This window comes from Psittacula echo (genome assembly GCF_963264785.1).
Source record: "Psittacula echo genome assembly, chromosome: 21".
NCBI lineage: Eukaryota > Metazoa > Chordata > Aves > Psittaciformes > Psittacidae > Psittacula > Psittacula echo.
Genome location: NC_137757.1, coordinates 6,690,929 through 6,718,587, shown reverse-complemented (window position 1 = coordinate 6,718,587; position 27,659 = coordinate 6,690,929). Strand labels below are relative to the sequence as shown.

Genomic DNA, 27,659 nt, shown 5'->3' with positions numbered 1-27,659 from the left:
TCTGCGCAGGGACTTCCCCAGGGCCAATCCTGCAGCTTCCAAACCCTCACTTTGTCGTAGTTTGTCCATCTGACACCCAAATGAAAGGACACCCATCAGAAGGTGGCATCACCCCAGAGTTCAGCAGCCACTGTACAGAGCCAGCACTGGGCTGTGCCCCTTTCCATGGGGAGCATCCTGGCCTCAGCCATCCCCTGTGTGGTCCCAGGTGGGCTCAGAGGGAAGGAGCCATTGGGAAAGCGGGTGCAGGAGCTGCCTGGGAAGGGGAAGCCTGGCTTGGAGCAGCAGCTGCGTGTGACACAGACAAGGCTGAGGGTGGCCCCGGCTGTGACGCAGGCAAGAGAGAGGCAATTCCACAGCCTCAGTCCTCAGGAGAGCTGCAGGCTCCAGTGCTGGTGCCTGAGGAAGGCAGCCGAGTGCCCAGGCAAACAAACTTAGCAGCAGCCATGACTACATTCAATGAGGGAACATTCCCTCTCATTCAAGAGTGTTTAATCTTCATCTAGCTCAACACAAGTCAGTAGTGCAGCAATATAAATACAACTGAGGAACTTACAGCCTTTCGGCTTCCATAGCTCAAAAAAAGCCAATGAAACAAGTTTCCAGTTTTTAAATTAAACACAAAGAAAAGGCAATTAACTGCCCACCCATCCACAGAGGAGTAGTGGCGTCCTTCATGCCAGCAAGAGGCTGATTTCTGCAACCCACAACAGCAGCACAGTGAGATAAAGGAACCAGGATGGTCACACACCTGCTTCCCAGAGCCCAGGCAGCAGACACATGGTCCTTTGGTGCTGGCACTCACCATGGGATGCCCTCGGGCAGAGTTCCCTTTTCCACCAACTAAAGGACACCAACATGTTAGGAGCACAAAGGGCTCTTCAACCGTAACATGAGGCTGCTACTGCGAACCAGAGGAAGCAGCCAGCTGCTGGGAACTGAAGATATCAACCTCTGTTAGCCTGGGTTGTGCAAATCTTAAGAACCCCCCCTAAACCCAACCCCCCTGGTATGTAGCATTTCAGAACTGAGATATGGTTAATGTCCAGACTCACGGACGGCTTGGTGACCAACAGAAGCTGCTGGGGCCACTGAACAACATCTCACAGCTTTGGAATTAAGCCAGACATTAAACACAGGTACCAAAGGCGGGTACCCAGGCTCTGGTACCCAGGAGGAGAGCTTGCTGCAGGAGGGGGTCTCCTAGCCCAGCCAATTACCACAGACAGGTCAGCTTTTCACACCTGAAGAGGCACCATGTCATCAACACTCCCAGTGAGTAATTCAGAACAGCTACAAAACCCTCTCCTACCTGCAAGCCGAGGAGTGTGACCATAGTGTTTAGATTCCCCCTCCTCTACACTCCAAAAGCAGCCAAGTGCATGTGAAAGGACAAGTCTATATTAAAATAGTGCTTAAACCATTAGGGAAGGTAGGAGTAAAAGAGAAGAAAGCTGTTCAACAGCACAAGTAGCCCCTGGAAAGCTACTGGAGCATGAAGGGAGCTCAGAGCACAGCTCAATGCACAGCCTTGACCTTCCTTCTCTGAGGATCTCCCAAGGAAAGAGACCTGGAAGTCCATGGGTGTTTCCTCCACTGCAGTCTGAGGTGGGCTAGGAAGGTCCTGCACATTCACAGTGGCTCCAAGTGGTTCTGTCCTGCCGCTTTCCAGACACCAGCTCTGTCCTTTCGTGATGCCTCACCTGGGGCTCACAGTTGCCTTCTCCCTTTGATTTCCCTTGAAGTTCAAATTCAAGTACAACCAGATTTAACTGAAAAGAAACCCACAAAACCAAAGGTATTTTTTGTGAAACGAGTTAGCAGCGTTGTCCTAATCAAAGTGGCCTCCATAGGCCCTTGTAGGATAGGGACGGGAGTGGCCTTTCCCACTGAGCTCCAGCAAAAGGCCACCTGAGGGGAGCTATAGGATTTCCTCCCTCTGGTTCTTGGGTTTGAGCATCACTTGTCCATTGCGCAAGGAGCCGTTCTGGCTCCGCAGCAGTTTCCCTTTCTCATGGTCAGGCCATGTGAAGATGGCTTCATCGCTGTCCAGTTCAGACTCCGAGTGCATCAGGCTAGTGTTGAGGACCTGGGATTTCTGTCTGCCACCTTTGAAGCAGAGAGATTCTCAGGTCAGAAACACTTTGAATACTAGTCAACAACCTCATCTTACTCCATTCCCTTTAAGACTCTTTTCTTATCATGTCAAAGGAGCAGCCTAATCAGACTTTCCTGTGTGGCTGAAGCCAAAGTGACCCTGTTTCAGATACTTTGGCATGACAGGGATCACGACACTCCAAGATACTGCAAAACACAACAAACAGGTAGGAAAGCAAATGACATTACCAGAACGGGCTGTGAATATTTGTGGGAGCTTGTCTCCCTGACCTTCCTTGGCGCATTGCCGAGAAAGCTCTCTGAGTGCTAAAGGCTGTAGTAAAGAGAATATGCAAGTGCGTGAGAGATCATGGTGTTCTTACTACCCTCCTTACTCTCATCTCTGCTTCTCTTGCCCGAAAAGGAAGAGAGATAAATTAGCAGGATGAATTTAGATTAAAGCACAAGGACAGGAGAGAGATATTTACTGTCAGCAGAGGAAATATTTAAACTGAGCTTTTCCTTAATGGACAAATGCAACATTTCCTCTGTTTGCAGAATGCTCCCTGGACATACCTAGCAAGCAAAAAGACTTCAGTCAGCTGCCAGCCTCAGAAGCAGCAAGATGAGTTCAGTTACCAGAGAGCAAACGGTTGAGGCACATTTGCTCCAGCCTGCAGGCAGAACAATAAGCCCTTCATTTAACAGTGCGGCTCTTGTACGCAAGGTGACAGATGCTCAGATTAAAGCAGAGTTGGGTGCTGACGGAGGAAAACACCCAGGTTTTCTTCAAGGGTATCTGTATTTATGCAGCTGGGACAGCCTGGTTCTCAGAGGAATTGTCTGATCAGCTCTGTCACTGCAATGCCCTCCAATGCTGCTGTTAGGTTCTGTTCACTTTGCTGAACACCATTAAATAGGATAATACTAGAGGAGCAGTTATTTTTCACTAGCCAACAAGGATCAGGGACTATTTCCCATGCACAGTTAACCCCTCCTCTAAACAAAACCAGGGTGCACGCTCTTATTAGAAACACACATTTCAAACTACCAGAACCCAGTGGAAAACTTCAGAGCAAGAGAAGGTATAGACAAGACCCAGGTTCGGGCTGCCTGGGTCAGGCTGGTCTGCACAGCTTACATACATTCACTTACTATTTCTGTGATACAGAGACATTAGGACCAGGACAGTTTTGGCTCCAATTTCTAAACCAAAGGGATAACTCGACTGTATACAGATCTGAAACAAGCTCTTAGATCTTCTGAGACTCATCTGTCAGTGCCTAGCATCACATTTGTTTCACTCTGTGATTTTACGTCCGCTGAGGATGAGTGCTCTTAGTCAGCATTCTGGAAATGCTGAGTTCTTCCCTCTCATGTTTTACCTGCTTTGGGATTTGGTTTTAACTCCAGGCTTTCTTGATCTGTTGCATCCAAAATCTTGTATTTGCTTTTTCTTTTGGCTTTTCCTTTTCGTCTAAAGGGGAAGACAAGGAATTCAGAGGCAGTCCATTTCTAAAAAAAGGCTGAATAAAAACCAACTCTGATCTTAAAAGCTTATTTCAGATTACCTTCATATCAGAAAATAAAACATTGAAAACATTTCCTTAGTTACACATTTTTAGGTTAATCCAAATCTTGCTTCTTAACTGAAGCCAGAGTTCTAGGACTTCAACGTTCCACTTGAAACACTAAGTGACAAAAACTAGAGTCCCACAGCTAAGCAGATGACCTGCTGGGTTTGAATCTTTCACCTAATGCAGCTCCTAAAGCACTGGTACAGTGGAGGGGTTATGGCCTCAGTCCTACCTTTTGCAACAGCAGATCACCATCCAGGATAAGATTCCAAAGGCAACCACAATGACGAAAGATGCAATGATCACATACAGGACACTCCACTCTGAAAGCAAAACACGCCAGAGATAGACAGTTTGGCACCTCATACATTTGATGGTGTGCACTTTAGACAACTATTCTTGCGGTGAGAAAAAAGGAAGGCCTGACCCTTTGCAGAATTAGAGGCTACCACCCATCACTGACAGCACCACTAACTCATCCATGGAAGCCAGACTCGCTGCACAAGGGCAATGTGTGTTAATTAATTGCTTTCTCATGGCAGGAAAGCCTCTGTAGGGCACAACAGAAACAAGAGGTGATTTATACATTAAGAATGGACTCAGATCTTAGTGAGCATTCACTGAGAGGGTCTGAAGAGGAGTCCCTTCCCTATTCCCTACCTAGAAGGTTGTGTTGTGAGACTGGGGCAGGGACTTGGTGAGAATCATGTCAGAGATACTGTGAGAAAGGTGCCTGCTACTCTGCCCACTCTGGCTTTCAAACACTGCTTTCCACAGATGAACAACCCCAGGGAGGTTGCACATACCGCAGTTGCTTTCACCGTCTCCCATCTGCACCCTGATGAAGTTCTCCATCCAGAAAGGGTCACAGATGCAGCGCTTGGTGAAGGAATCACAGCGACCATGCTCAGAGCAGTTCAGCTGACACGCTAGGGACCAAAGCCAGCAAGGTGAACTAAAATACTCACACGTGAGGCAAAACCAGGACATTACAGTTCAATAAGGACAATTCCCATAGGCTACTATTTGAATCTAGTCACCCATAGACTAGATTCATAGCTTAGCCGTAATCACAAGCAGTAACAAATGCAAACATAAGCATGTAGGCTCATCCCAAACTAAAAAGTCCCACTTCACTAACAACATAACACACATAATATGCTAAGAAAACTTTGCCTAATAAATCATGAATTTGACATGAAAGTTATGGAATTTGTATATTTGTAACAGAAATGCTTTTAAATAAGGTTTTGATTTCCAAATTCAAACCCAGCCTGCGAAACAAGAAACAAACAGATCCTTTAAAGGGACCAAACAGAACTGAAGAGAGGCTTTTGAAGGCCACAAAACCATAAGATCAGGAAGTCCTGAAAATAATTACTTTACATAACTCTAGTTTAAAATATCTAACAGATCAGCAAATGATCCTCACAGGATGGAACTCATAAAAGAAAAACAGTGCTAACGCAAAGCTGTAACAAAATGATGGAAAGGAAACATTTCCTTCAGACTGATGTATGTGCTGCAGAGGAAATGAGTATGTTCACAGCTACCAAGATCTGCAGTTCTATTGTTTTTAGTATGACACTCATTTGTTGGCTCTATTCCATTAACACAGTATTTTAGTTTTATAAGGATCAATCTGCTTTTGATTTTGTGAATTTTTATCTTCCTAGCAACACAAGTAACCATTTACATAAATAGTGAATAGACAGAGCCAATGGGTAAATAACTGATTAATGTGTAGTCTAACAGACTCTTACTTACTGACTGTGTTAATTTCCAGCGCTCTGAAGATGAGGAAGTCTGACTGTTGTTTCCTTAGTTCGTTTTTCAGCGTCCAGGCTACCTCTCGTCCTTTGAATATCTGATGGGGAGGCTGGTTCTGCACAAAAAACACCATCTTCGTGCTGGAATCAGACAAAAATGATTACCTGCTGCTTCTCCAAACATCAGGTAGAGAGCCATTCTCCCCAGTCTGTCATTAGAGGGACTTATTCAGCATCCCAAATTTGAGGATTAGACTTCTGGCTCCATCTTGAAAGCAATGATGGTAGAGCTGGTCATACAGCACAAGACCCTTCAGGACATCTGAGCCATCCATATTCTCAAAGGTAGGGCTGGACTGTTCTTGAGTTTGCTTATCAAGCACATCTTTGCATGTTCATGCTAAGCCTGCAAACCTCCAAACTTGAAGGTCATCCCATTTTCATAAACTCCCTCTCTTGCTGTGGGATCCTTAGACTTTACTACACATGGAACTTGGAGGTTCATTTAAGCTCAGCACAGAGCTCCAGCATCTGAGAAGACAGTGAAGGTTTACAGTCTTTTGCAAAGCTGAGTTTAAATGCACAAAGCATTCTAGCCAGAAAAATACCCCACAGGTGTAGAGGATACTGTATTCTGCATCTTTTATTGCATTAACTTTATGACAGAAGAATTTGCTCCCCTAGGCTTGCTCGCCTTGCAGAGCCCTGCATATCCTTCAGATTCACTGAAGGATGCTTCGCATTTAGTATTACCAGCGAGCCTGTGAGTCAACAGCATGTTAGCAAAGCCCTCAGAGTATGTGAACAGCAGCTGGGGGAAAAAGATCTTTTTTAAACAGTACAAGATACTTTGATAGTTGAGGCAAAAATGGGATCTTCAAGCCATCTGTCAGAAAATAATCTGCATTTTTGTAACACTTCCCACTCTTTTATTTACTTAATAAACACAGAAACAGATGAAGCGTTAATTGCAAGGATCCCTAACTTGCCTTACTCAGTGAAGAACAGTGGCAACTGGCCTGGTCATGGCAGAAACAGAAAGGTAATATTACAACAGAAAGTGCTGGCTCTTCTCCTCTGAGCTCTTTAGGTTTGCATGGATAATGAATTCTGATTTTACTGCTACAGCAGGCAATGTGGACATGAAGGAATCGATACGTTACAGAATTCAGGAAAGTGTAAAGTACAACTGCAGATTTATTGCTGACTTGCTGCATGACTTCAAGCATGTCCCTTAATTCTTTTTCAGTGCTTTATCTACCTTAAAGCTATGCAACTTTAGTAAAAATTAAGTGCAGTGTTGCACTTATTTCAACAGATTACCACTCTGCCCTTGATAAGCTGTTGCCATGCCACTCAGACCCATGTTCAGGCATCCTCAAACACCTCTACAGTAACGATGGACCACTGTTAGTATGGAGATATGTCCAGCTGCTGTTGTGACAATGCTGTAGTACCAGCAGCTGAAGTTTTCTGCAGAACAGTGCATTACCCTAACCAGCCATCTGTGCAGAGGTAGAAATACCCTTCAGATAGTCTTCACAATTTTCAAAAGCAGGTAAGATTAGTTCTTAATGTAATTAGTTCTTAAAGTACAGATTTGGGGGGCAAAGACATCAGCAACAGCAAACACTTTTTAAGAACAATGCACCATCTCCAGAGGGGAAAGATACCACAGACCTGCCTGGCAACACACCTTCTCTGACCCGAGCAAGCAGGAATATCACATGTTAAGCAACATCTCCACACATTCCACTTGTCCAGTCTATTTTCCAAAAGAAAACAGCTCTTGGTTTACTAAACCCTCAAGCAATCCCCCTCCAGGTACAGTCCCAAATGAACCCTACCTTTGCTCAGTGTATGGCTGGATCTTTTGCACAGTGATGTCCGAGTCGAGGACCCCCAGCAGAACACCTATCTGTCGGATGAACATCCCCTTCTGCCTCTCGGTCAGCTGGCTGACATTAACATCCAGAATTATCTCCACAAGGTTGTTTTTCCTAGGATCTAGTGCGAATGTAGATAATACAGATCCTTAGAACTTCAATTTAACAGTCTGGGGACAAGTCAGGTTTCTAGTATCTTTCCAGAATGTTTCTGCTTTGAACACAAAATTACAGAATCACAAACAGAGGGCTTGCTAGTTCAATGTAGGCAACTGTGTTATAGCGCAAAACCCAGACTCACCAGGTCTGACTTCCACTGTGGTCCTTTCCACATCGCTCTCTCCTTTGGCATCTGTTACTCTGAGGTGGAATGTGTAGGTCCCTTCTACCAGATTGGACAGGAGGAGAACAGGGTGATGGTCTGAATTATTTAAGACTTCCTGAAAGGCAGAGCAAAATAAGTAGCAGGAAACAAACTAAGCATGATATCTCATCATGCTTGGAGATACCACTACAAGGTAACACGTACAACAGTGAGCTTTATAGTTCCTCAGGAGCTGTCACTGCTCCTTTCACTGAATCTGTGATGCACTAGACTGCCATTTGAAAAAGAAACCTCACCCCAGCTGCAGGGCTCCCCTCGTCCCGGGTCCACAAGTAGCTGACAATTCCCTTATCGTCAGAGGACTTCGATCCATCTAACTCAGCTGTACTGGTGGGCAAGGTGATGACAACATTACCAGCAATCTTTGCAACCGGTGGCTTGTTTATTTCTAAGCAAACAAAAAGGAAGCAGCTGGAGGAAAAATCTGGTAACATCTAATCAAAAACTACTGCATTAGATCTCCACTCTATCCCAGCAATCCCCACTAATGCTGGGAGAAGGGAAATTACAAACTGCAGGATTCAGCTGAAGATACTGTCCCTCCAGAAAAGGGTAAACCCCTGACTTAGAGAAGGCCATTTCAGTGCTCTCCACATTATTTTGCACCCATTCCTTACTCTTATTGTGCCTCTGAACTGCTCAGAGGTAACCTCTGTCTCAGGCAGCTCTGCTCACAGTTGGACATACCTTCTTTGACAATGACGTTGACGGAGCTTTGGCTCTGCAAGTTCCGCTCATCTTTAACTGTCAGAGTAAACTCGTATGTCCCAACCTGAAGGCCTGTTACAGTCGCAATGCTGCCGTTGGCATTCTCCAGCTTGACACCATCTGGGCCCCTAACCAAAGTACAAGAGGATCAGTTCAAGCTTTGCACAGACCACAAGAGCTCACACCAAACAGGAGGCTTGAGCTCAAGCAGAGTTTATGGGGATGCAAACAGACAGCTGCCTGGAAATACAGAGTCCAGGACAAAAAGCAAAATTATTTCCTCCAGTTACAGCAAGATAATCAAAAGAGGAAGTGCAGCATTCAAAGCAAAAGCATAATTTCTGGTGGTTTCGTGTTTCGGTTATTTTTAAACCAGGGGAGCACTGATACCAGCATTCAAGTAGGGCTTAAAAAGTGGTACTTTCAGAAAAATTGGCTTGTGAATTGCACAATAAGCCACATTTTTACAGAAAGTATACAGCAGAAATAGTTCATTTCTAAGAGCTTCACACACAGTTTGCATTAGCAAACAGAAAAAGCTACTCCAAGTTGCTCACAGACTTTTTCCTGAATTCCCTAAAGCACTTCCGTGTTATTTAGAGTCTGAAAGGAAGCATGACAATGGAACACCACTGCCCCATCCAAACATTCTGCAAAAGCATCAACTTACAAGAGTCTCTTTTACAAACCACAACCACACTTCATCAGGCCTAGAGATGAAGGCAAAGCTACCTCTAATGCTCAAACACAACTCCATCTCTCTCTAATTAAAGATAACATAAACATCATTCTAGTCACTGGTAAAGCTTGTCAGGGCCAGCGTGACCAGGATTTAACACAAGTAGGAGGAGTCTTGTTTTAAATTAAAGCCCCAGCTCCATGCATAAGAACAAGTTGGAAGATGATACCCACCGGGTTTTTTCCCAAAGAAAGGAGACTATCTTCTGGTCATCTGAGCTCTTGCTGCCATCTAGAGTGGTGCTGTCCACAGGAAGAGTTAATTCTTTATCTGGACCAGCATCTGCCTTTGGGGGCTTATTGTTCTCTGAAAAAGAATGCAGTATTTTTCATACACATGCTACAAACCCCAGCAATAAGAATTTTTTCTGTGATTCCTAGTATATTTCTTGCCCACTATCTCATCTTGCACTCAAGAGAAAGTGATGTTAAAAGCAGTCAGATCAGTGTTTTAGTCACACATCTGCAATAAAATGAAAATAAGATGTAGGAGTTCTGATTTTTGCTCTCATTCTCTAAGTACTACTTCACTTTTCCTGCTCCTGTCCTGGGACCTAGCACTGTGGGCAGAGACAGCTGCTAGGAAATACAATCCTGCCATTACACTGGGATAACATCAGTTAGATTACATTGTGTAAAATAAGAGAACAGCCTAGAAAGGCAATAAATCAACAAATATGAATATCAGCAATATACCAGCCCAGAACAGTCCTAAATTAGAGCAGCGTTTCTGAAGACAGCACAAAGCTACCATAAACTCTGGAGTATGTCAACAGATTGATGCTCACCTTTAACTTCTGGAATAGAAGTGGCAAAAGCAGCTAATGGCAGCTTACCTGGCTGGACTATCACAGTGACCTCTGCCGTGGACTGGTGCCCAGCAGAATCAGTCACTATTAGCTGGTAAGTGTAATCCCCTTCTTGCATTGCAGAGAGCTGCAGCACTGGTGTTCTCACCCCCTTTAAGAAAACATATTCATGTATTAAAAAGAATCCTTGTGCAGATGAAAACAGAGAGAGCAGACTCTGCTTCCAAAATAACTATTATCAGCAGATTCTAGGGGCTTATTACTAATTCCTGCTATGGGGCCAGGAGTCTGTGCCACTTGAGCATACAAGGCACTTACAGCTAAATTTATACACAGCAACACGGACACTGTTGTGGAACGTAACAAGAGTAATGCCACACAGGTGCTCACAACGTCTGAGATTCAGTAGTTAGCAACTCAAGAAAACCCTGTGCAAATCATACACATCATGAAGCTGATTCATGGACTTTCTTATTCCATAGATTTAACAATAGTAATAATCCTTAAAAGAAAAATGATGACATAGAAACAACTTCTGTCTTGTGCTGTTCAGGACTGAGGAGTGTCTGGCCAGTACCAGCAAAGTTTAGACTTCAAGGCTCAACTCAAAAGATCCAGTCCACTGCATTTGCCCAGCTTAGGAAATGCTTCCCCTGGCACAATGGGTTATCCTGTGTGTTTAAATGCGATCCTGACCAGCAGGTACTTAAAGGGTCACACAGTCTGGCTTCCACACCTGCTTAAGAATCCCTGCTATAACACCACTGATTCAGCTACCACTGATGTTCTGAGAAGTCAGCAAACGAACAGAGAAAGAACATGCTTCCCTAGCAGCCACACAAGTTCAAGTGAAATACATGGGTGTGATCAAGTTATGCTGAGACCTGTTGTACGGCATTGCTCAAGAAAGGAAACAGGATGCCAGTGAAAACCTGCGGCTAGACTGGTACACAGCTGAATCACTAAGCCAATCCCAGCTTCATGCTGATTTAGTTTTAAGTATATATTTAATCATTGCATGCTTGCTCTGTAGGATTATAAAAGACATTCACTAACAGTCAATTAAAAATTGTTTGATTATAGAGAAAAAGCTAGTTAATCAGTAAACCAAATTGAGTCCTGGAGACCTGCACCGACCTGCATCTCCATCACCTTCCCTTTGCTGTTAGGGCTGAGCAGCCACTCATAGCTGACAATGCTGTGATCATCGGTGCTCTGATTCCCATAGAGGGTGATGGAGTTCTGAGGCAGGGTAATCACTTGGTTTGGGCCTGCATTCGCCACTGGAGGATAATCCACTGCTTTGTTCACAGTCAAGTTTGCAGTGGTGGAGTTGCTGGCACCATCCGAGTCCACGACTGTTAGACTGAAGTGGGAAAAGCAAAAAGTGAGAGCAATGAAGAGTCATGATCATCAGAGCTGAATACAAAACACTGGCTGGAGTGAACCGAAATCAAATGCAGGTAGTACCACAAAACAGAACTGCTTTTTCCTAAGTCTAGATGTGAAAATCAATCTGATTAGTTCATGTATCAACTGCTTAAGAGGAGAAAAGCATTCAGTTATAGGTACTCAGGTTTATTTTATTTTAAATAGATCTGTTGATGCAGGGCATGGACATCACACCAAAATACAGACCAAAGGAAAAACACAGAACAAACAGGAAAGTAAAATCAGCTAGTCTCCATTACTCAAAGATATGTGAATAAAACTATTAGGCCTCATTCACTTGTCTGGGACAAACACACTGCATTTAAAAACCGGATTTAAAGTCTGCATTTCTTCCTAAGCCTCTACCCGAGCAGTTTAGATTTGATATTTCAAGAGACATTTTGTAGTGCTGGCAGACCATTTGTTCCCTTCTGCCATCATCTTGAACCAGTGCTACAACGTCAGAGTAAAAAGTAGCTGCATAGCTTATTTCTTCTGAAGTGAAAAGCTATGAACTACCTGAAAGTGTCGAAGCAGAGAGAGGACATCACAAAACAGAGTTCTCTCCACACTGATTTTCTTTTTTTTTCAGGAATCTTGTAGGTTTTATTCTCAAGAGATGAGAACTGATCAACTTTTCCAGGGAATAACCTACCTGAATGTGTAATTCCCGGGTACCAGGTTGGTCAGTGTCAATATGGCAGTATCACTAGAAACCTTCTCCTCTCGCAAAGGACCCTTTAGTTCTTCCCAGTGATAGCTGACAATTTTATCATCATCAGTGCTTTCTGTTTCAATTATGGAAGAAAATGCACATACAAGGAGTTGGGAAATGCTGCTTCACAAACCCCAAATGTTCAGTCCCCAAATTCAGTACTGGTTTAGTGAGCAAAGGCATTTTTGGTGCAAGCCCAATTCCTGTTTATGAAACCAGACTAACACTTCAGGAATCTCTGATGCACAGATACCCAAACTGTGTGCTCTCCTCCACCCTGTTTGATAGGTATACTCAAACACCCTCAATCCCAGGTTTCTACGTGTGCAGGGGGAAAAGAAAAAACCCAAACCAAAGCACTTACAAAATAAAGCTAATTGAAAGTAAAACAACCTAAAACTATTTAAAGGAACTCCCCTCTCCTGGCAGGAGAGGCTGATTCTTTTCACTAATGTGTGTTTGACAGTGTCACAATTCCTCTTAAGACTTTTTCCAAAGGGCCAGCCCAGAATCCAATACACAGAAGCCAGGCTTGCTAGACAGACTGCTGCATTTAAAACTGCAGGTACTCACGGCTGCCATCAATAACAGTCGAAATGGTTGGCAGTGAAATCTCCTGGAACTGTGGGGACACGATGGCAACAGGAGGCCGATTCACCCGAGGCTCTGCAATGATATCCGAGCTGTTACAATGACATCTACAGGTAGATCATGATAAAAAGCCCTGGCCAAGGAACTCTACAAGTAAAACTACTCGGCCTTTGTGTGCCAGGAGTAGCAAACAGAATACGTACTACACATCCTCTTTCATCTCCCCAGCCCTATCTATACCCTCAGTCCTGCAGTCAGCGAGTCCAGGAGAGGAGTCCAAAGCGTGGAACTGCTGTGGCCCATAGCTCCAAGACAGCCAAGATCAGACTGACTGCAGAGGACTGCACAGTCAGTGACAATGATTCATGCTTTCAGCAAGTTAGACACCAATTTGGGGAAACAGTGCGAACAACAGGGATTTATGAAAGCAAGGAGGTGAACTGCCATCACACTAGTACTCTGAAAATGGCTGCTTTGCATCAGTTCTCCCATACTGGGTCAAGCATTCAAGGACAGACTACAGCTTCACACCTCAGGAAACGCCTTAATGCACATACATATATCCTGAGTTTACAGCGCAACGAATTTTCATTACATTAAACCACAGTCCAGTCAAATAAGCCAAACACCATGATGCAGGTATTGGTTTGTCAGAGACAGATGAAGTTAAAAGATACAATGCCAGTGACTCACTTGGATTCACCGTTACGTTCACATAACCCTCTCCACGTGCATTCTCCCCATCGACGACGACTTTGAATTCATACAGACCAACAGTAAGCTGGAAGGAAGCACAAAAGATTGTTTACCTTCAGGATGGTCAGGAGCTATTAGAAGATCAAGTTACCATGTTTTAGCACACTAGCAGCATAAAACATGGGCAATTATACTTCAACCTACGCACACACAGCAAAGGATGGTTTCCAAGCCAACAGGGTATTACGTATCTCTTAATTTACAATGGGCTATGCAGAAACCAGGCTAATATTTCTTTCTACCACAGGTGCCACAGGCTTGTCAGTCAGGCTGTATTTTCTAGCAACAAGAGGCCAACAGAAGAGAGATAAGATTAGTTCAGGTTGTCTGGTCACAGGAATCTGTATGAGTGGACTGCATTTGAGATGAGAAAGGCTGAATGGAAGAGAAGAAAATCTCTTCTTGGGTGTTTTTAAACAGGGAAGTATTTCTTCTCTTCCTTTTATGTGACATGGATCAGACGATAACCCCCTCATCATTAACTGTTGAACCAAAATGAGAGGGTGAAGGAGGACTATGTGCTGGACAATGATCGTGATATCCAAAGACCTGAAACTCTGACAGAGACAGACATGCTCCTTTTGAAAGACTTTCATCTGCATGACATTGTGACTAAAGCCTGTAGATGTTTTCTGAGTGCAGCAGAATCCAAGATGCTCAAAGGAATGTCTCATAAATACAGAACTGTATACTCACACAATATTTAAAGCCATTTCCTTGTTAAGAATACTTTCAATGTTACAGCTTGGCTAAAAGCAGCAGCCAGGGACATGCTATGAGAAACTCCACAGCTCTCGTTAATGGAGTCAGCAAGTCCCTTTTTCAGTGAGACTTCAAGGCTTCAGACCTGAACAAACCACCACACTGCTTCAGAAGCAGAAATATTCACAACCCTTTGTTAATGTTAAATTGTGCCATTTGTATGGCTTGACACACTGCTGTAGGCAGCTTTTAGATCCCAAAATCAATTTCTTCCTTCCCTCATGCCAGATCAATCTCATTTTTATAAGAGACTTATAAAGAGACTTGCAGTCAAATGTTGGCTGCCTGCCCATCATGCAATTTCCTATTCATCTTGAAATCACACACAAGTCTTCCCTGGCTGCCAGGGTCCCCATCTTCTCCACTTAGCATTTAACACAACAGGATACGAAGCAGCAAAAGCTTTACCTTAGACAACTTGAGGGTCTGGGAGTGTTTCCCTTCCATTTCTCCACTGTAGTCTTTTGGATGAGTGATCAATTCCCACTCATAGGAATAAGTGGTTCCTTAAAAATAATAATAAAAAAGATCCAGACATCTGTTTTTAAAAGACTGTCTTTCTGCCATGATAAAAAAAAAAGCAAAGGTATTAAACATTTACAAGGCACATTCTGCCACACTACGGAGAAATAAGACAGCTTGGAGTTTGGGCTGCAGCTTTTTGGGAATATACCCAGGAAGAGAGACAATCTGTGCTTCTAAACACATGGAGCCAAAACCCATCTTTCAGCCTCTAAGGCATTAAAGAGCTTTGGAACAATCACAGCTCCAGGATAATGAGAGAGAAAAGTCCTATCATACCCATAAGTCCTGCAGACACAATGTAATGTCAGTTTTTGAACAAGAATGCATCTATTCCTGTTGCTGTACAATACATAACATGCTCACCTTTCCTCTGCAACCTCCCACTGCAACTGTGGACAGAGTTATAGATAAGAACTTTACAAATAGCTGTGAACAATCTGCATGATGAAATGAGGAGTGTGATGAGCAGAGATATGTGTTCCTCAGTGTGCCAACCCTCCCAAACCAGATTTCAGATCACCAAATGACAAATCACTTGCTAAGACAGCTTGTCACCCATCAGCAAATATCATGAATATGATGCTGAAGATCCACTGCTTCCTCAATAGCACTCTGAGAACATGCCATCTCCTAGATCTAATGACTTTGTAGCACTTTCAATGTTTTTTGTGCCTGGCTATTTTCTGCAAGAGGCAGCATAAGGTAATAGCACAGGATGAACAACTTCCACAGGAAAGTGTTCCCTGACAAAGATATTTTCAAGACTGTCCTTATTTAATGCCCATTTGCCATTTCACCATCACAAGCCCTTAGCAGAATTCCCAGGGAAGGTTTACCAGGTGGTGGCTCAGGCAGCACAAAAGCATTCAGCTGAACTTCATTCTTTGGCAGGGTCACTTCGACGCTGTCTCCAGCAGAAACCACCAGCTCCTTCATAACTGAGAGGGAGAAACATAGAATTGAAAGAGGAACAGCGAAAATAATTCAATAGGTACATCAAAACCACCTTGGTTTCAGAGTCTGTGGAATAAAAACCAGCTACAAATGGCTGTATTTTGTAAACATCCCATCACTCAGTATAGTTCGTGTTTCAGGTTTCATTCTCATTGTTAATGCAAAAGCACTAATGGGGTTTTACCATTTTAAGACAAGTCCAAAATGACTCAGTCACCTCTTTCTCTTTGCAGGCTCTGTGCAGCTCCTGCTCCGTTTCTAAAGAGCTGAAACATGACCCTCAGGCCCTGTACAGGGGAATCTATTCACCCAGGCCCAGCAAGATGGAAAGGGTTTTACCTGACAGGTTTTCAGCAGTGAATCCAGCTGCAGCCCCATGAAACACACTGCTATTTACCAACCTGCAGCTCTAGACCCTCATAAATAGATGAAGAATCCATCGTATTTCTGTTTTGAAACACTGCCTGGGGGCTGAGATTTTTTTTCTGAACTGCATAACTACCTCACTGGGTATGGAACCTCAACATTCAATCCTCGTCCTTTTATTTGTATTTTCTTTTCAATCCTTGTCTTTCCATTTCATTTCAAATAAATTGACAGGTAGCTTGCTGTTAAAGACTAGGGGGTGAAGGCTTGAAAACTGCAGCCAGTGGCATCTTTCTTCTTGTTTGTAGCATTAAGGTAACCAGAAAGTTGACTGCATTTTGGGCGCCCACGTTCTCACCTGGAGTGGTGGCAGTAGTACTTGGTGACACAGCAGCGGTGGTCTGGGTTGTAGGAACACTGCCATTTGTGGGAACTCCACTTGGCACAGAAGTAGTTGTCTGCATCTTCACTGTGCTTTTCACTGGCACAGGGCTGACCGTGGGCAACACATCTGAGGAATGAGTATGGATCAAAGAATCATCTGGCTGCCCAGGCTTCTCAGTCTTCCCTGTGGCTGTCAAGCCCTGTGCTACAGGACTGGAGAATGTAGCCAACACTGATGGCTCTGGTGCAGATGTTCCTGTGTGGATCTGTAAAGGAAAAAGCTGTCTTAGTTTGACTTGAACACCAAATGCCAGTTTTATTTACTGTGTTTAAGCTCATTTCACCTCCTCCAGTTAGAGGCTAAAAAGTCCCTGGTTTGTTTTTCCCAGAAGCAGGATATTTTATTGCTTCCTCTTTTCCCCTCTGCATTGCTTCTCCATGTTCTTTCTCCACAGCAGATAGGCCATTTCTAGCTCAGCTGAACACTAGTTAAGACCACAGATTTAACTACAGCACCTTAAGTACCATGGCTGCTCATGTGGCAAACACAACAAAAGATTTAGGCTCATAATTGCAGTGAGTGGAACTAAAAGAGAGGTGGGGTAAGACAGAAGCATGAAACTGGGACCATTTGGGCTATTTTGTCCAAGTATTCTAAAGCCGTGCAGTTGGCAAGCAGGGAGCAGGAGGACTGCACTGGCATTTTTATGTAATAATCAAATCACTGCAGCAAGAGGAAATTCATTTCAGAATCACTCTTCAAAGCAAGGTGAACTGCCCCAAGCAGCTCCCTGCATGCATGCCACAGGAGATGCTGCTGGGACAGGGAGCTGAGCTGGAGGGTAGAAAGCTTGCTCACATCCATACAGGATGAGGCACTTTATTGAAAACAATCAAAGTGTCAAGAACAATTTCCTTCCTTTCATCAGAAAATTCCTTTTACAATACCCAGCTCCATTCTAGTTGTTAGCCTGCCAGGCAATACTCTTGACAATTTGCCTTCCACCATGAAGAACATGTGTGCAGCAGATTTTGTTGAGCTAACTCTATTTTGAGAACATCTGCTAAATATTTCAAATGGAGCCATTTACCATCTTGGACTTGGGAAGTGTTTTGGAGCTGAATTACCCACCACTAGAAGAGCTGATCAAAAGCTCATATTGGAGGAAATATTCTCAAGCTTTTATACCATGCTGTTGGGCATTCAGGCCAGGAAACAGGCACTGGAAAACGCTTTAGACCATAGTGGGCAAAATGCTGCTCAGTGAATGGGCTGGGTTCCAGAAAATACTAAATGCCAGTTGAAAAACTCAAGCCATGTTGCATGTATTAAACGGCCAGCCAAGAGTAGCAACAAAAGCAGCAAAGGCTTCTCTGCAAGAAGTTCCTTTTGCAGTTGGACAAATTGTTTTCTCTCCCATCTCTCAGCTAACTTTCCTTCAGTCACCAAATATAAAACATCTCAGTCCATCAGTAGGTCTGATTAATATCTCAGAGCTTTATGGACCAAAGAATCAAATGCTATTTGTTAGTGTAACATACATGAGCTGTTTTTCTCTATTTGCTTACTTGCTGATGGGTTTCTTTTATCTTTAACAGAACTATGGATTCTCTGGAACAAAGATGCAGGCAAAATCTGGCATACTGCTCCATGCTGCTCTCCATCGGCAGGCTCAGGACTGTGGCTGTCCCAAGCAGTATCATCTTGCACCCATTCATAACTCTGGTCAGCTCAGGATACTGTCTCCCTCTTACCCAGGTTAGAAATGCTGGCATGAAGAGAGGAGCAGGAACTCAAGACAGACTGCACAGGAGCAGAAGGTCTCCTTGACTTCATACCACTATGGGAGACCACTTTTTGCTTAGCAGAGACCAGCATCTACCTGCTGGGCACAGCAGCCAAGGCTCCACTTTGGTAGTATTTTCAGAGAGTTGGATACTTCCTTGACTTACTTTTTTAATGCCTAAAATAACCCACTTAACAGTTAAGAGAGATCTTCTTCCTTCCAGAAGTCTTCGGGATGAATTAACAGCCAAATGTCTGAGAAGAGCTGGAAATAGATAAGCTTTGCCTGGGGCAAAGTAACAGTCAAAAATGCCTCTAATGCAAGCTGAGACATTTCTTATCTTTACTCCATAACCCTGAATTCTTCAAAGCACAGAACAGAAGATTTCATTCTTGGGGATGAACAAGGAAGAGACTAGAAGTTTGCCAGCTGTCCTACCTCATTAGCTTAGAAAATAGAGAAGTAGCATACTGGCCTGAGTGAACATAGGAGTATCAGACACTTTTGATTCCAGCTGCTAACTGCTTTTGGCCTGGGACAAGTGACCTGGTGTCTGAGACTTCTACATGTGTAAGGTAAAACTCGAACAGCTACATGCATCAGAATCCACACTGAACCTGTTCATTGAAGGAATATCTGTAGAATTTTCTTTCATGTTTTTAATTTAAATGGGCCTTGCTTTGCTATGCCTGGTCTGAATTTACAAAATAGGCTCTTTTCAGCTTAGATTGTGTCCTAGATGACTTGTTTGTAAAGATCCCTAATACAAACATGTGGTTAATGTCACAAAACGTGTCAGAGTTAGCGCTGGCTGCGAAGAGAGACCTTTTCTCCTCCTTCGTAGGGTAAAAGCACCCAGCACTAGCAGGAAGCGTGACAGCAAGAGTCAAACACTGGGCTTGCTAGGGCCAGCAGTAGCCAGAGCTGAGTGCAGGAATGAGCTCTCTGGCTCTGCTGTAGCAACTCCACTTTAAAAGGCTGCAGCCTTTCCCAATCTGCCTGCAGAGCTGCTGCAGTGCTGCAGCAGCCCTTCACATCAGCAGTGCTGCACTTAAATACTTCTCCTGCTTGGCTATTAAATGCTGTATTTTAAAATTGACAAGTATTTCTACAACAAGGCAGAAAAAAACCTGGTGCCTGGAAAATGTCACTCACTTTAATGGAAAAGCACAATTTTCTCTTCCTTAGTTAAGGGCTGACGATCAGGGTGTGCTCTGGTTCATCCTGGTACACTCTCCTTCAGCCACCTCTGGTTCCATAGCATGGGTACAGTAAGACCAAATCTAATCCAGGTTAGGTTCCACTGATTTCAGCATGTGTGTAACTTGACTTATTTTGGTCCATAAGCAACCCAACTTGGAAAACTCCCTGCTTTAGCACTGACCTCCTGCAGAGGCTGGCCACATCCCAAGTACACAGCCTTGAATGTTATCTCCTTGGCCTGAATTAAACTGCTCACAGATCAGAAATGCAAGGACAGCTGCATAGGTTGCTGTATAATTTTGCAGGTGAAAGTTGGATGGTTCAATAAGCAAGGAATTAGCCCAGGGCTGGATAGAACCAGCTTTAGCTCAATACTCCTGTTAAGGTGGATTTTTTAATTCTTTCTCCTCCACAAAACCTCCATCCTAAACCTCAAAAATCTGACTGCCAGGAATTCCATCACAGCCAATGTATTTTATTCAGACATTTTTATCTGGACGAACCTGCATTTTGTCAAGAGATATCAACTTCCTTCACAGGAAGAACCAGTAAGGAGAAGAAAAAGATCTTGAGTGAGCCTTAAAAGCTGTGGGGTTCTAGAAAACCAAACATTTGTGAAGCTTTAGTGCATGATTTCACATGCTGCCCGGGCTGCCCTGGAGCTCTCAGCAGCGTCCCTTGGCTGCTCTCCACATCCTGCTACACAGGGTGGTGGCTCAGACCAGTCAAAGCCCTACCTGGAACCAAGATTTGAATGCAAGGGAGAGAAACAAATTCAGTTAAGTTTCCACAATAAGAATGTAACTACACAAAAAAGGCATTGGGCTTCAACGGTGCCAAATCCTAGAAACATGGCAAAAGGTACTTAAGGAACAGTTTCACAAAGCAGAATTCTTTCTACAGACATCATTTAACAATGTAAACGTGCCAATTTCTCTTTACCATCTAGATTTACTAATTTAACATTGTACATGTCTGGAATAGACTAAAGTGGTTTCATTCAACCAATGCCAAAGTAAGCTTTTGTGGATTTGAGAACCTGAAGCATTCTTCAAAAACATAAGAAAAACCATGGCATTAAGATGCCAACCCAAGCAAGCAGCTGATGTGAAAGTACACTGGAAACTCTGTGCAGGAGTCCATAAAATACCATATTTAATTGCCTCTATTCAGCGCTCGAAGGAAAGCAGCTGATTTTAGTTTTGTGGGCCTAAAAAGGTACTTCTACAGGCAACAGTTTTCAGCTCCCAGGCACTTCCCACTGCCATCACGTCTCACTTTTCCTTCTACCTGGCAAATACACCGTGTGATTATACAAGAGATCAGCATTAGCATTACCATGACCTCCATCTCCTCTCACCTTTCCAAAGACAGTTTATCCTGGCTAGGAAGAAGGGGAGAGAAAAAACCCTACCACCCAATAAAGCAAACAAAAACCCCAACCCTTGGCCTTACGTTGTTGACAAGAGGCTGAAAAAAGGTATCCAGAAAGGTATCTTATCACTTAAAGACTTTTAAGTCAAAGTCTACATAAAGCAAACTGAGCAGAAGGGTGACAGCTGTCCAAAGCAGCCCCATTTCAGCCCCAGCAATCACTTACCTGTGCCAGACCAGCACCATCCACATCACTTGATCTGTTCACATTATTGCTTTTAGGAGGGAACAGGCTTTTGGGTTTCTGCTCTCTCGGATTCTGTCCATTTTTCGGCAAGTCTTTCTTTTCATTTGGATGGCCTTCAGGAACAGGCCTGTCTGCCACTAAGCGCCTCAGTGCTTGATCCTTCAAGAGCTCTGCTTCACTTCGGCTGCTTCTAGATTTGCTGTCTGATGCTCTGGCTGCAGCCTCCCTGCTGGGGCTTACTGCTATATCCCTTTTCAGGAGCTCTACTCTGTTACCTGACACACTCTGCTTCTGGAATGACCTCCGCAGTCTTTCTGTCCTCTGGACAGGGATGCCCCAGTGCAACCACTTGTCAAACCAGGTCTTCACATCACCTTCCCTTTGAAACTTTAAGTAGTGCTCTGTGCTTTTTGATTTCTTTAAAAACACCAAAACAGAGTCAGAGAAGCCAGTCCTGTTTGCCTCACACATGCCAGGGACAGTGCAGTTCACCTGGATGCACATATTTTCCAAGAACCAAAAGGCATCACAGGTGGGGCTCTGGCAGCAAGCAGCCTGACAGGAGCGCACGGTGTGAAACCCTTCCAGCAGCTTTAAATGGTGATCTTCCCACCATCTCAAACGGCCACCAAATAGGATCTTCCCTGGCTCACATCTTGATCGGTTCCAGTTTGCATCTGGGAAAGGGGAGGGAAGACAAAGACAATTCTCAACCCTTTAAAGCAACAGACAGTAGACATTCATCACTGTTGTCAAGATTAATTTAGGGCACAGGAGTAATGTGGGGGAGAGAGGACACGGACAACAAAACAAAGGCTTCTCAGAACCTATACCTGACCTCGGTACTTACACAAAGTTTTAAGCACCAATCTGCACCTCCTACCAAAGGGACCATCCCCCTTTTTGACAGTAATGAACAGTAAAGCCATCCACAGCAAAAGAAGTGAGAACAGAAAGGTTTCTGTTTCAGAGATGACTGTGAGGCACAGCCTGGACAGTGAGGCTGAGGCTACACAGCAAGTTAAGAGGCACAAACTGATAACACAAATTATGTCAAACATTTTCAAAAGAGTGCTGATCAGCACTAAAGCAGCAACTGCTTTACATATTTTTTCTATATTTTCCTTAGCATGAAAAAAAATCAGAATGCTTGCAAGGATCAATGGATTAAAGGCTTCCAAAATTCAGAGCTCTGCAGATTAAGGACTCCCTAAAAATAGACTAATGACCTATGAGGCTGTTATGCTGTGCTGTGTTCATCATCCAAGGGATAATAGGTCACTGGAAGATTACAAACTGTGTCGCTGGACTCTGAGTAGTGCGGATGCAGATGCTCCAGATCCAGCTCCCTGTCTGTTGAGAGTGGAGTTCTTGAACATAACACAAATGGGAATCTTTCTTCTCCATTAAAATAGTCTGAATTTCAGTTATAATACCCTGATTCCCATTTCTTGACAGCATATACAGTTCAGTAACATTACTACTCAGTAACTCTGAATACAGACTTCATGTTGCATTATACCCACATTCACTGTGTTTGGAACTAAACAAATAAACAGGCATGGATGTCGAGACTACTGATCCATCTGTCTCCCTGAGAAGTCTCACCTCCCTTCTCCTGTCACTTCCAAGTTACAAACAAATTAAAGATTAAATATGCTGGGGCACAGCAGAAAGACCACACAGATCTCCATGTCTCGCAAGCCAAACAGAAGTAATTTAATGATGGCACTGCGGTGTGTTATATCATTCTTGGAAGAAATCACGCAAGGTCCCCACTGCCTGGCACTACTTGAACCATTTGACTTCAGGACTCCAGCCACAAGGACACTTAACCTCACACTACTAAGATGGCAAGGAACTCCGACCCTCTGAATCAAAGTGGTATCAAAGTGGTGCTATGACTTTGACCTTACTCCTGTACCATACCTCAGGTGCATGGAAAGTTATAGTACTTTTATAACCTTTTGTGACCTGATTAGCATTGTATGACTGAAGAAAGCAAGTGGAGAAGACCTTTTGTTGTTAATTTTTTTTGTTGTTTATTCAGTTATCCCAAACACCAAAACAGGTGTAACAGCTTCTGTACTTGTCATTAAAGATAACACACAATGGTTTTTCTCACCCAGAATGGATTAGCCACTTGTTTAAAATGAAGGAAAATGGCTGTATTCACCTACCTTTTGTGTGGAATCTCTTGTTACACCAAAAATTTCAAGCCAAAAAGGGAACTAACATCACCACAAGGAAAAGTTTGGTTTTGAAATATCAGAAAGCAGGAAACAAAAGTGATATTTATAGCTTATTGTCAAGCCAGCTCAGTAAAGGCAGTTTGAAGATAAGGCTCCAAAAAGCTAGTATCAGCTGCGACAGAATGCACTCTGTTGACCAACTCTGTTGATCTGTGACCAACTGATGGGGGACCCCTGCAGGTGTCTGAACCCACAACTGTGCAGAAGATGGGGAAGCTCTTCACTCAAGCAACGTCCAGCTGCTTGAGTGTGCAAATGAAACTTTGCATATGTTCCACAGAAACCAAGGTTGACATCAGCACCTTTAAAGTCATCACCATCCTTGTCACACTTCATCAACACACAGCACTTCCGTGGAGAGCAAGCAGACAGGCAGCCTGCCTGCCCGGGGCAACAACCAGCCTCATTACACTCCAGAGTGCTTGGACTGACAGTCACCCTGACACAGGGACAAGCACCTGGCACTAACCTGATGGGTCTGAAATTAGGACAGGATATGGGTTGCACACGAAAGTTGAATGTATGTACATACACACACTCCAGGCTTAAAGAAACAAGTAACTAATGAAAGAATAACACTATCGTTGGGAATTTCAAAAGGATCTTATCCATTCAAGCTCAGTTGAGTTTAAAAAAATTAACTTTCTATTAAAGGTGAAGCACTGTCCCTAACATATCCCATGAAAAGAATAATGTACTGCTTCCTACATCCCTAAAATGCCTCCTCCTCCTTGCCAGGGCTGACATCTCAGCTCTGGCTCATACACACTACTCAAATTTTCAACTTGACACAGAACCCAGTGAAATTCAGCAGCAGTTATCTAGTAACAGGCTTAGAACTGGGGCACAAACAGAATGGGCCAAAAGTGTTCCCAGGGAAAATTATCCCTTGCGAAAAATCACCACATAATACAAGTATTATATTAATTCATCTAAAATGTAAAACCTGAATCCTCATAAGCATCTCCTAAGCATGCCAGAGCCATGACTTTGCCCAGATGACACAACACTACCATGCTGAGAACATTCTGCTTCTCTTTTAACCCACTGGTAAACCAAGATGCAGAGATTTGAATTATATTTTTGGCCAGATTTCACTTCCAGAACTCTGCTAATGCCCACAGAATCTGGTGCAGCACCTGCACTAGGTGGACATGGACCTGAACCAAACAAGAGAGGGCAGCTGAGTACCAGCAGAGTTACTAACTCCTCCTTACTGAGAGCAGTCTGGTCTATTCCTTCCAGTTCCTTGTGCTGAAACCACACATAGCAGGCAGGTACAGGAACTCAGGCTGGGTCAGGCCAGTAAATCTGGTCACTGATAGCATCAACACCAGCAGCTTCAGAGAAAAGCACAAGAAACGTGTCAGCACAAACAGCCCTGAGCACAAGTTCTCTCCTAAGCCCCAGCAGCCAAGCCAGCCTTGCACAACACACATCACAGGAGGCTTGCACAGCGGGTGTGCTTAGTCACTTCTTAACAGTGGTTTTGCCATTTTTTTATTCCCTAATATATCAGTAGAAAAACTGCTGCTCTTCTCAGGACCTCAGGAGTTCCTGTGCCAGCAAAGCAGCTCACAGCAGGGAAATGGAATGGACAAGAACAGTTTCTATTAATATGCCCAGGTTCATGGGCTTGCTCAGGCACTTAATCCCTCCTGATGTCAGATTAATGATTAAAGACTTGACTCTATAGACTTTTTAAATCTGTCACATGTAACCAATTATGTCAACACAAGTTCCTTTTACACAACTCCACAGCCACAATTCCTCCTCAGCTTATCAAACTCGACTGCTTAAGTGACACAAACAAGACCAAAAGAACAAGAACTCTGGAATGGAAAATGTCCCCACATTGGGATAATTATGTCATATATAATTTGATTTATTTCCACACACTTCATGGCTTTAACTCTCCCACGCAGACCAGCCCTCAAATAGAGCAGCACTCTCCAGAAGGCAGTCCAGGAGTGACACTGGATTCACAGTTCTATACTTCTAAGATATTATTAAAGGCAGAAAATGTCACACAGGAAGTCCAGTCTACAAGGAAACCCACAATCCACCTGACACACCATCCAAACACACAGTGCTGAGTGCCCTTTGCTAGACCAGGAATACAAATACATCTTTCCAGGTTCTAAGTTAGCTGCTTAAGAATCAAGTCAGAATCTGAACTTTAAAAGAAAGCCAAACAACAAACAAGCAAAACCCCACACAATCCATTACATGAAAGCCCCATACAAGCCACTAACTCAGTTATTTACTTGAGCAGGAGGTTGGTAACTCAAGTTTGAACAGGAAATAAAAAAGCAAACACAACTGCCCATAGGCAAATACAGACTATTGACACACTGCATTTGTGGAGAGTGTTAAACATTTGAGGGCTAAAAAACCATTCCTGCCTTCCCAACTCGCTTTGAGTAACTCTCAGACGAAATTATTTTCCAGATATTTTCCACAATAGCTGTGGGACAGACAGATCCCTGCTGCTGACCACCTCGGTACTCAGAGTGACAGGTCCTTGTCAGAGCAATTTAGGGTTAGAAGAAGGAATCCTGTTATACCCCACATCTTTCCCACCCTTTTGACGGCACATTTAGTAACTATAATAATTTCACTTTCAGAGTATTTTAAACAAGTGAGAGGGACAATATCACAAAAACTACAGGCAGGATCCCAGAGAGAGCAGGAGACTCACCTGCTGAGGAGCACAAGGCACACAGGCAAGCGCACAGGTAGAACAGCTGCAGACTTCTCAGCTCTCTTGCAGCTTTTCCCAGGCAGTATCGTGACAGAAATCGGGCGCTGATGCTGAACTTGGCTTCCAACCTCTTCTCCATGGCCTCTGTGGGCAGCAGCAGGGTTCTGGAAACACGTAAGATATGAAACAAAAACCATCCACTAGCAGTTGGTATGCTCCTGCACAGATCCCAGCGACGCTCTAAAGAGCATGGAGCATTTGCTGAGGTAAAGGAACGTCTTATCTGCTGTGACTTAGTCCAGCTGCTGCTCAGTAACTACCAACATCTGATATGGAAGCAAAATCTGTAGTAGCAAAGTTCCCAGTGTTGAGCCACAGCGGGCCACCATGAGACCCTTTCCTCTCATCCTTGGGATTTCCTCCTCCAAACCCCACCACTTTCAGTGGCAAAACATCCAATATATCTACTATCCAGCCTGCTGGATTGCAAAGACACCTGTGAGAAATGCCAGTTCCAAATACACCCCACGGAACAGACACCCGGGAGCATCACAAGCATAACACAGGCTCCGATTAACCCGGCACATCTGCTGGAGATGTCATCGCCTGCACATTGGTGCTGGCTGGTACCAGCCAGAGACAAAGAGAAACAAGAATACAGCAACACTGAGAAACACAGTGCTAAAGACATGCTTTGCCTCGGGTTTTGCTCCACAGGGCAGAGATCACAAAAACACTGGTGACCCTTCACAGCCTTTCTAATACCAAACGCTCTTTTATAGCCTCACATGGTACTGAAATGTAAATTAGCTTTGGATGATGTGAAATGAAAACATAAATTACTTCACAAGTAATCAATAGTGTCTTGATTTTAAAGAATAGTGAAGCACCTTTAGGCACAAGCAGTTAAACCTGCCATTCCTGGAGAACAAAAGGGAATATTGTTACAGGGAATACTGGGGATGTTCTCACTGACAGTCAGACCCACCAGCCCGCTGCTCAAACACTCCTGTTTGTTAAACCCCAAGGGAATTTCACTCCCCGACCGGCAGCAAAGAGCGTGAGCCGCAGAAAGGACAGACACGGGAGAAAAACTTCGCGATGGGAGATGTAAATCCGCCGGTGCTCTGCCAATGGGTCGGTAACGGAACTTCTCCTCCCGGGGCTCCGCTCCGCCGTCCCCTCGCTCCCAGGAGGCCGCGGGAACAGCCGGGCTGCCCCGTTCCTGCCCGGCCGGCGGGACACGCCGAGCAGAGGCCCCAACCCGGAGCCGCCTGTCAATGCCCCAGGGCCGGGACCGGGAGGAAGCAGCACAGCGGGTACGTACCAAGGGCGCATGGCGAGGCGAGCCCAGCGGCTCCTCGGCAGCCTCAGGCGGGCGGCGGGACTCGGCCGGGCCTCCAGCGCGGCGGGCCGGGGGGCAGCGCGGCCTCCTGCCCCGCGGCCATGGCGCCAGCAGCGGGCACCCGCTCACCCCTCACCCGGAAGCTGAACCTTCGCTTCCCGGAACCGGGACGGCCTCCGCCGGCGCCTGTCGGTCGGTGCCGGAGCTGCGGATCTGATTGCCCTGGCGGTCCCGGCTCTTTGCGGGGCGGCGCTCCCTCAGCAGCGGGCCAAGAGGCCGGGCAGCCACAGGGGA

General features: G+C 44.5%; 1 protein-coding gene across 5 annotated transcripts; it reads right to left on the bottom strand.

Annotated features, from left to right (window-relative positions):
- Positions 1-27,639, bottom strand: KIAA0319L (KIAA0319 like). 5 transcript variants are annotated; one of them, XM_080632662.1, is made up of 21 exons: positions 27,348-27,639; positions 26,018-26,184; positions 21,044-21,741; positions 16,428-16,719; positions 15,586-15,687; positions 14,633-14,730; positions 13,400-13,487; positions 12,689-12,781; positions 12,056-12,188; positions 11,107-11,335; positions 9,997-10,120; positions 9,335-9,467; positions 8,402-8,550; positions 7,951-8,036; positions 7,631-7,769; positions 7,291-7,450; positions 5,442-5,584; positions 4,481-4,603; positions 3,907-3,997; positions 3,483-3,574; positions 1-2,109 (listed from the first exon to the last, which is right to left on the bottom strand). In XM_080632662.1, exons 2-21 carry the CDS (start codon positions 26,157-26,159, stop codon positions 1,922-1,924), a joined length of 3,303 nt encoding a protein of 1,100 aa, XP_080488788.1. In that variant the 5' UTR covers positions 26,160-26,184; positions 27,348-27,639; the 3' UTR covers positions 1-1,921. The 5 variants fall into 5 exon arrangements, 4 of the variants coding, with proteins under 4 accessions (XP_080488788.1, XP_080488786.1, XP_080488787.1 ...); XM_080632660.1 differs by having other exon boundaries at positions 14-2,109; positions 7,951-8,102; XM_080632661.1 differs by lacking the exon at positions 27,348-27,639 and adding an exon at positions 27,009-27,093 and having other exon boundaries at positions 14-2,109; positions 7,951-8,102.
- Positions 27,640-27,659: the final 20 nt, after the last annotated feature.